General features: G+C 43.6%; 1 protein-coding gene across 4 annotated transcripts; it reads left to right on the plus strand.

Moving 5' to 3' along the window:
* The first annotated feature begins 3,449 nt into the window (after positions 1-3,449).
* Positions 3,450-9,383, plus strand: RESP18 (regulated endocrine specific protein 18). 4 transcript variants are annotated; one of them, XR_008998168.1, is made up of 7 exons: positions 3,450-3,663; positions 5,354-5,458; positions 7,079-7,211; positions 7,429-7,468; positions 7,590-7,679; positions 8,737-9,018; positions 9,238-9,383. XR_008998168.1 is itself a non-coding variant. In XM_057503512.1 (6 exons), the coding sequence occupies exons 1-6, from the start codon at positions 3,558-3,560 to the stop codon at positions 8,785-8,787; spliced, it is 504 nt and encodes a 167-aa protein (XP_057359495.1). In that variant the 5' UTR covers positions 3,450-3,557; the 3' UTR covers positions 8,788-9,383. The 4 variants fall into 4 exon arrangements, 3 of the variants coding, with proteins under 3 accessions (XP_057359495.1, XP_057359494.1, XP_036770434.2); XM_057503512.1 differs by having other exon boundaries at positions 8,758-9,383; XM_057503511.1 differs by having other exon boundaries at positions 8,832-9,383.

Here is a 9,383-nt window from a genome sequence, read left to right on the forward strand (position 1 = left end):
TTAGAAGGCCTTGGTAAACACCTTGGGCTTTTCATTGAAATCACAAAGGACCACATCTTAGGTGTAAGTACAATGTCCCAAACCAAAAAGGTGTAAGTACAATGTCCCAAACCCAAAAAGGGATACAGCCTAGGGTTACAAGCAGAACTGAAACACTTCTGTCCTAACTAGGCTTTGAGTTTTTCTGCCAAAAATGTAATTGTCTGCCAAAATAAACTCAACACTTTAAAGGTAGATAATATAACTCACAGTGTCTACCATATATCAACCCAAAATGTCCTGTACACACAAAAAATTAGTTGGCAAGGAAGCAGGGAAATGTAAACCATAATCAAGAGAAAATCATCAATAAAGCAGACCCATATGTGAGCCAGATGTTAGTAGACAAGGAATGAAAATCAGCTGTTATAAGTATGTTAAATTTACAAGAAAAGATAAACAATTGGGAAAACTCAGCAGAGAAATAGAAACTATAAGAAAGAAAATTCAAATTCTATGAATTAAACAAATCTGAAATGAGAAATTCATTGAATGGTTTTAGTAGAACACTGGATACAGCAGAAGAAATGATCAAGTTTACAGAAACTGTCCAAACAGAAGCACTGAGAGAAAAAGCTTAAACAATAACACAACACAGACTCTAAGATCTGTAGGATAATAGCAGTAGTCTAACATATGTAATTGGAGTCTTAGAAGGAGAGACACAATGGGTACAAAAAGTGGTTGAAGAGATAATGACTAAAATTTTTCCAATATTAATGAAATACATCAACCCACAGATAATGAAGCTCAGCAAACCCTATGCAAGATAAATACTAAAAGGTCACATATAGGCACATCATAAGCAAGTTGCTGAAAACCAAAATAACGAGAAAACTATTTAAGGCAGGCAAATAAAAAAAAGACATATTTCTTTCAGGGGGACAATACTAAAGATGAAGGCTATCTTTTAGACCATAGAGGCCAGAAAGCAATAGAAATCTTTAAATGCTAAAAGAAAAAAGGTAAGCTCAAAATTCTATACACAACAGAGTGAAACATCTTTTTTAAGTGAAAGAGAAATGGAGATATTTTTAAACAAACAAAATGTATGAGAGGTCATTGTCAGCAGACCTACACAAGAAATGCCAAAGGAAGCTCTTCAAACTGAATGAAAATCCACTATGTAAGAATTTGTTCTCCATGTAAGAACTTGTTTGTTATGCCTCAGAAGATTGGAGACTGACGAAAAATAGGCTTGGGGTGGATTATGCAAAAAACAAAAAACCTAAAAAGTCCCCAATTGCAACATCCTTCTAAATCCATGGGTCTAAGAAGTCACAAGAAAAATTTTAAAATATTAACCATTTGAGAATTAATGAAAACACAAAAAAGTAATACTCAGAATGTATAGCTTTACATGCATTTATTGAAAAAGAACACATTTAAATCAACTTCTAAGCTACCAATTCAAGAAGCTAGAAAAATAAAAGAAACCCAAAGAAAATAGAAGGAAATAATAATAAAGAATGGAAATCAATAAAATGGGCAAACAAAAAGAAAAGCAATAAAACCAAAAGTCAGTCCTTTAAAAAGATCAATAAAATTTATAAATCTCTAGCTACACTGATAAAGGGGAAAAGAGGAAAAATACAAATTATCACAATTAGGAATTTAAAAGGTGAAATTCCTTCAAATCCTACAGTTATTAAAAGAATAATAGAGCAATATTATGACCATCTTTATGCTAAAAAATGTGATAGCAGCTATGTTACAAATTCCTTGGAAAATTGAAATTTCCAAAACAGACGTGGAAATAGAATGTCTGAAGAGCTAAAGAAATTGAAATAGTAATAAAACTTTCTCACAAAAAAAACTCCAGGCCCAAGTATTTAGGGAATAATATTAGTTATATACAAATCCTTTTAAAACATAGCAAAAGAGGGAATGCTTTCTGACTGATTTTATAAAGCCAGCATAACCACACCTAAAGAAAACACAGGAAAAAACTCTTTATAAGTTTGGGATAAAACATTTCTAAGAACTCAGAAAGCATTAGCCATAAAAAGATAAAATTAATACATTGGACTTGCTCAAATTTAAAATATTTTGTTCTTCAAAAGACACTGTTAAGATTAAAATGAAAATGAAATGCTCACAGTTGGAGAAAATATTCATAAGTCATTTATCTGATAAAGGAGTTATATCCAGAATAAGTAGAGAATTACATAAATCAGGGAATTATAAATATTTTAGATATTTGTTTCCAATTGCTGCTGTAACCAATCATCTCAGTGGAAGTCAGAAGTCTAAAATCAAGATGTCAACAGAGCTGTATTCCTTCTGGAGAATATATTTCCTTGCCTTTCTCATCTTCTAGAAGTTGTTTGCATTCCTTAGCTTGTGGACTCTTCCTTGTATCAGTCCAACATCTTGCTTCTGATGTACCATCTCACAGCTGACTCTGCTCTGCCTGCTTCTCTCTTATAAAGAACCTTATGATTATAATCTTGGGCCCACCTGTAAAATCCAGGCTACTTTCCTCATCTGAGGCTAATCACCTTCTGAGTTTGATCACACCTGCAAAGACCCTTTAACTGCAAGGTAACATATTCACAGATTCAGATGTGGACATCCTTAGGGGCCATTAGCCTACCACAGATGTCTTAATGGTATGTGGTTTTTAAAGAAATTATCATTAATTCTAAGAGACGCATATTGAATTATTTAGGAGTAAGATGTCATGTCTGTAAATTACTTTAAAATATTTCATCAAGAGAAAGAAGCAATTATGGCAAAATCTTAATGATTGTTAAATCTCTTAAGGGTGGTAAGCTTATGAATGTCCACTAGATTTTTCTTTTTTCTTTTTCTTTGACATTTGAAAATTTTAATTTTTTTAAGCTTAATGAAAAACTACTGAAATGCCAATGTAGGATTTAGAAAGCTCACACCTAGCCTATAACTAAACAAGAATGGACCCAAGAGATGAATAAGTTAGCTAGTTACTTACTGCAATCACTCTATTGAAGAGTAGAGTGGTCTGAACCAGGGCAATAGCAGTGGATGTGGAGAGAAATGGGTAGACGTGCAATGTATTTTGCAGGTCGAACCCACCCATGCATGTTGAAGGTTTTTAAGAGAGAGGGTAAAAAGAGCATCAAGGATTATAAAAATAGGCTAAATACACTGAGTGTTTATTGTTCAGTCGCTGTTCATATTTATTCCTTACAACAAATTTATGAGGTGGGTATAGTTCGCACCCACATGTTACACGCAACCATTTTTCTAACTTCGGAACTGGGAGTAGAAGCGGCAGTCCCGGGGACCAGGTTTACGTAGAAAAGAAGCTGGCGCCTTGCTGTGGAGTGGGGTGGCTGTCGGGGCCATAGGAGGAAGGAGGAGTTGGGTAAGAGTCCAGAGGGGCAGGGCCCGCTGGCGATTGGCCGTGCTGCCAAGGGAGCGTTGTGCAGATCCAGCCTTGCCAGCTGGTGGGACAGCGCCGCTCAGCCTCTCCGGCGGCTGTCTCTACCTTCTCTGCGTTTCAGGTGCGGAGCGAGCCCGCCCAGCCCGGGAGGATGCAGCGCCCGCTGTTGTCTGGGGTCCCCGGGGCGTTCCGGCTGCTCCTCTGCTTCCTGCTGCTGAACAGCCGCCCAGGGGGCTGCAGCGACATTAGTGGCCACGGTCAGGAGGAAACCTGGGGGGTGCGCGCAGGGCCAGAGAGCGATCCTGAGAGAAATGGGTTAGGGGGCTTCAAGATTCGGACTTTAGGAGGAAAATAATGTGTTTGGGAGCTCTTAAAGAGATAAATGTAGAGAGCGCCTCGTAGAAAGAGGCACAGGCGTGGCCTGGGGCTCCGCATATGGGATCTGGACCTAAGAGAAGCTGACTCAGGGGAAGATGTGGATTTGGGGGGAGGATGGGGAAACAAATGGGCAGAGGGAAGGGAAACCGGCCTGTGTGGCCGCGGGAGAAGCAAGGCAAGCCGAGAGGCCGAGGAAGAGAAGCCCAGGGCTGAAGGATAGGCAGGAACCTGGGTCTCGGGACAGTAGGGTCAGGCACTGAGGGAATCGAGGTCTTGGCTCCGGAGGAAAGGCTGGGCGGAGATACGAGCCAGGGCTTCTTCAGAAGTCTTCAGAACCTAGTGTCCGCGGTCTCATTTCCGATAAGAAGGGGAGTCCAGGCTGGGTAACAGAAGATGGAGGGGCAAAGGAGGCCACCCTTCTTCCTCCCGCTCCGCTCTGAGGGGTGCAGGTGGACCCGCGCCGACTTACATCTGAGCAGCCAAAGGCCTACTGCGCAGACTCGAGGATTCCACCGCGGGGCGCGTGCGGAAGAAGCGCAAACTCCTAGTCTGATGCCAACTCCCCCCGCCAGGCTCTTGGGTTTAGAGGCCAATGACTCCCGAAGAACTGTGGGAGGAGGCTGGGTGGCAGAAAACAAGAGGGGGAAGGAGGAGGACTGTCAAGCCTTGCGGGGAGACCTAGCCCTCTTTATCGCCCGGAGCTGCCTCAGTGCCAGGCTTCATCCACTTCTCAGCACCACGGGCAGAGCACCACAGGCGCCCTGTGGGTCGGGCCGAAGGTGTCCAGGTCACCACGTTTCCAATCAGTCTTTGGAGAGCTATCTGAAAGAACCATCTCTCCTTCTAGAAGCTCATTTCCTTCTCAACAGGTTACTGGAGGTTCTGTTCCTTCCAAAGCCAGGAAATCGATATCAGGATCCATTTAATTTGGAAGGAGAATTCCCTTTTTTTAAATGCTTATCCATAATGCCTCATGGTAATTCCACTACAGAAAAAAAAAAAAAACAACTTTCCTCCAACCTTGCTACCTTATCTCCTAGAATGAGGTAGGTGTGTATAGCCCTGGGATTATCCTCTGCCATCACCTCTCCTTCCCCTATGCACTGTGCGAAAACTGTGGCTTTCAATACAAGGATCCAGACACTCAAACCCTGTACATACCAACCTTCTTTGTCTAAAGATTCCAGGCTTCAGAACCTTCCCTGGGATGCAGTTCATCTGCTTCCCAAGCCCCACCTGTTTACCTGACTATCCATTCCATGTGTGTAGCTTTTTGAGTCTCTGCTTACCTCCATCTCTACAGGCTGCTCTTTGCCTAGCTTGGTTCTTACCTAGAAGTTGGTACCAAAGGTGAATGGGGGGCAGGTACTGAAGAACAGGAAAGGTGGGGATGGAGGAAGGGAAAAATGGAAAGAAGGAGGACTTGAAAGCAAGTGGACTGGGGGTCTGGTGAGGGGGACAGAGACCAGGGGACCTAGAGGTGACAATGGAAGGAAGCTGCTTTTCTTCAACTGGGATTTGGAAGGCTTCTGGCCAAGTTCCTTCCTGATGCCACTATTTTGCCCTTAGATGGTCAGGGCCAAGTGGGAATGGGGCAGATCTGGCCTCTGCAAGAATTCACCATGCCAGTCTTCCAGCACTTGCAAGTTGTACTCCAGCAGATTGTGCCACAAGGTGAGTAAGAGCTGGAGAAGAGAGGCTGGGGCCTGGTCAGATATGGGGGGATAGTGAAGGGCTCTTTGACCTGAGGAGGCTTTCTTTCCCAAATGACTCTACTTGAGACTTCCCTGTCATGCTCATTTCATGGAGCAGGGATGAGACCAGAGTTAGAGTGGAGTTGGATGGGTGGGCTGCTTGCCCTTGAACACCCTAGAAGAACCTAGCAGAGTCTTCGAGAAAAAGCCCCTGAATAAGAGCCTGGCATCCAATTCCTTCATGCTAGTCCTGACCCCTGGCACTATCTGAGTTTCTCCAGAGCCAGGAATCCTTAAATTCTCAGCCAGGAAAATGAACACACACATCCTTCAGCCTCTGAGTAGGAAGCAGAGCAAACTGTATGACAAATAAAGGAGAGGAATGAAAGGAAGTACAGAGTCCCCTAGAGACAGATGGCTCACCCTTCCTTAAAGCAGAGTTTCATGAATAGGGGGAGGGTCGTACAGGAAATCTGCCTTGAGTCCATATTGCTACTACTACTATTACTGATGTCTAATATGGGCATAATGCCTTAGAGCAGTGGTTCTCAAAGTGTATCCCAAGACCAGCAACATTGGCATCCCCAGGGAACTCATTAGAAATGCTAATTCTTGACCTTCACCCCAGACCTATTGAGTCAGAAACTCTAGGGTGGGGAACAGTAGTCTGTTGTTGTTGTTTTTTAATTTTTAATTTTATTATTGCAATAAAGTTGATATGCAATATTCAATATTATGTTGGTTTCAGATGTGCAATATAGTGACTGGATAATTGTACACATTACTAGATGTTTGCCACCATCAGTGTAACTACCCAATTATTATACCAAGATGTTACAATAGTACTGGTTAAGTTCTCTATGTTGTAATTCCATTCTTATGTCTAACTTATTTTACAATTTGTAGTCTGTACCTCTTTATCCTCTTCACCTATTTCACCCATCTCACCACCCCCTTTCCTATGGTAACTAACAGCTTGTTGTCTATACTTATGGATCTATTTGTTTTTTGTTTGTTTTTTAGGTTCCACATGTAAGTGAAATCATATGGTATTTGTCTTTCTCTACCTGGTTTATTTCCCTTAGCATGATACCCCCTGGATCCATCCATGTTGTCACAAATAGCAAGACTTCCTTCTTTTTTATGGCTGAGTAATATTCCATTGTGTATATGTACCTCATCTTCTTTATCCATTCATCTATTAGTGGGCACTTGGGTTGTTTTCATATCTTTGCTCTTTAAATAATGCTGCAATGAACATAGGTGTACTGATCTGTATTTTAACAAGCCTTGCAGGAGATTCTGATGCATACTAAAGTTTAGGAATCATTAGCAGAGTTTCCTAAGCACTCTTTCCATGCCTAATCTCATTTAATCCTAACAATATCATCAAATGAATCAGCAAAGAAAATCTAATACTAATCCTAATTGAATATTTTATGCTAAGAAACTTTTATATGCCATCTCATTTAATTCTCTCCACAAATGGTGATCCTTTATTTATCTGAGGAAGGGGGGTAATATTGATCTCACTCTGGTCCCTGGAGTGGGCCAGTCAGAGTGTCCCAGGTTCAGTTTGCTGCATCCTTTCACCCTGCAGGTTTGTTCTGGAAGGATGACATGACCCAGGATGTGATGGCCCAGAAGATGGAGCACATCAGCAGACTCCATCCCCAAGATCCATGTCTGAGGGATGGGCAGGCTGCCTTTCCCACCAAACCCACCGGGGTGAGGTGTGTGAGGCCTATGGTCAGTTCATGCCCGGGTGGACAGACAGAGCAGGGAGGTATTAAAACTGCAGTTAAGAGCTGCCAAGAGTGCTGAAGATGACTTGGAGGTCTGTCTGGGATCCACAGGAAGTAACTCAATGAGCCATCAGTGATATCTATAAAGGGAGAGGAGGTGGGTTTTAGCAAGTCAGGTTTCATTTGTCATCCCTGTTTCTTACAGGGGCAAGCAAGAGACGAAACTTCAGCTCCTATTTCCCAAGGTGAGACTCATGTGTCTACTCAAGAATCTTAAATCTCTGACTTTGGGCCCCATCTTTTTCCCTCTGGGGACTTGTCACCCTTTTCTGCCTCCTTCTTGACTCCTGGTTTCCCTCCTCACAGAGCCCAGTGGTCAAGGTGAACAGGGATCAGTGCTCTACCTCCAGAGTGGATTCAAAGGCCCTGAAGCAAGTGGTGGTCAACCCTGTCAAGGTGAGGGGCTCACTTTCTCTCAGGAGGGTGGAACCACCAAGGACCTGTTTAAATGAAGGAGGCAGGTATGAAGAAGGGAATGGGTATTGAGGTGCAAACTGATAAGCTGAAGAAAGTTCTTTTGTTTCCCAGTTGAAGGGTACTTTCCTTTCTCACAGACTATCCATATGAAAGGCTGGTAGAGCAGGTGTTGGCCTTTAAGGACAAAATGATCTGTAGGATCATGCACAGACATTGAGTGTGAAATAGGCATCGAAAACTGCAGTTTTCAAAATTAAATAAAAAGTTTCTCCATATACTCTCTTATCATAGCAGGTGATAGCAGCGCTCCTGTGGATTAATGGGGGAGGTAGCCCAGAGACCTTCACATACAGCATCCCCTCTACCCTCCACCGGTGCCTTGTTCAACTCCTGTGGCCTGGGAAAGTCACCTGGGCAAGGCTCTGAGTTGTCTCCTTAGGATGGATGCTTGAACTCTTCAGAATCCAGATTAAAAACACCCATCTAGCGGTACTATCTATCTTTATAGATGAGATATTGAGGCCCAGGCTGGTCAAGGGACTTACTCAAGGCTGCACAGCAGGTTCATGGCAGGGCAAAGGCTGGAATCCAGGTCTCCTGATTCCTAGCCCTTCCCCCTGCACAGCCCCTGCTCTGCTTCTCAGGGACTGCCCTGGAAGTTGGGTTGTCCCAAACATCAGACTTCTCCACATTGACAGAAGTCTTTTTTGGGGCTGAGACCTAAATTACGAGAAGATGGCAGCCAGAGGAAGGTGTAAAGGAAGGGCTTCCCAACCAGAGAGCACTGAAACAATGCCCTGAAACAAGGATGCTGTGGCACATTAGAGGAACAGATGGAAAAGTTAGTGGTAGAAGGTAAGGTTGGAGATGTAAGCCCAGGACTGACCATACAGGGGCTCACAGATCACAGTAAAAAGTTTGGATTTTATTCTATGTGTAGTGCCAAGTTAACTGGGTATTTTAAGGAATGGGATGTCATAATGTGATACACAATTTTAAAAGGTCACTCTAGTGATGTTGGAGAATGGCCTGTTAGGAGCCAATCACCCTCGTCCAGGAGAGGCTGAGGTGGCTTGGACTGGGATGATGGCCATGGAGCTAGCATCCCCAGCTGCTGTGCACCCCATCCAGAGGCAGCCTGCACTTCAAGGAGCTTCCAGTGCCTCATGAGCTCCCTGGAAACCAGTTTTCACTCCCGCAAGAAGGCAGCTGGGCTTCCTGAGCCTGGATTGGTTGCTGGGTCAACGCACTCAGAGCTAAGTGACAGACCCACCTGTGAGAGACTGGTTGCCATGGTGCTCTGGGGAATGCAAACAAGGTGCAGCCATTCTTTCCAGCCCTGAACCCAAGGGAAAATTACCAGAAAGAGGGTGAAATATATGTGGGAACTAAGGGGACAGGCAGTCAATGGATGGGCTGAGTCACTGTGGGCTTACTCAAATCAGGCTGTTTTTGAAGCATCTGGGGAAGGACAGTAGGTGAGGGAGGGGCGATCTCCCCACATACTGACTCCACTCCTTTTTTCGTCTTGTTTTAGGGCTTCTCTGAATCACGCACCACTATTGGCCGCAACCTTGTTGCTGATTGAACCCACGTGTGAAGCCTCTCTGCCCTGATGCCCTCCTCATTGTCCCCAGAGGGGCAGTTCTAGGATGCCCCGATTAAAGTGGACTGTCATGCAGA

Source organism: Manis pentadactyla, chromosome 6 (genome assembly GCF_030020395.1).
Source record: "Manis pentadactyla isolate mManPen7 chromosome 6, mManPen7.hap1, whole genome shotgun sequence".
Taxonomy (NCBI): domain Eukaryota; kingdom Metazoa; phylum Chordata; class Mammalia; order Pholidota; family Manidae; genus Manis; species Manis pentadactyla.

What these genes read in the sequence shown, in the direction of transcription:
- RESP18 (XM_036914539.2), top strand. Translation starts at nt 3,558, where the DNA reads ATGCAGCGCCCGCTGTTGTCTGGGGTCCCCGGGGCGTTCCGGCTGCTC. An exon ending in ACCAAACCCACCGGGGTGAG is followed by an intron (nt 7,212 to 7,428) that starts GTGTGTGAGGCC and finishes TGTTTCTTACAG; the next exon opens with GGGCAAGCAAGAGACGAAAC. An exon ending in TGGTGGTCAACCCTGTCAAG is followed by an intron (nt 7,680 to 9,237) that starts GTGAGGGGCTCA and finishes GTCTTGTTTTAG; the next exon opens with GGCTTCTCTGAATCACGCAC.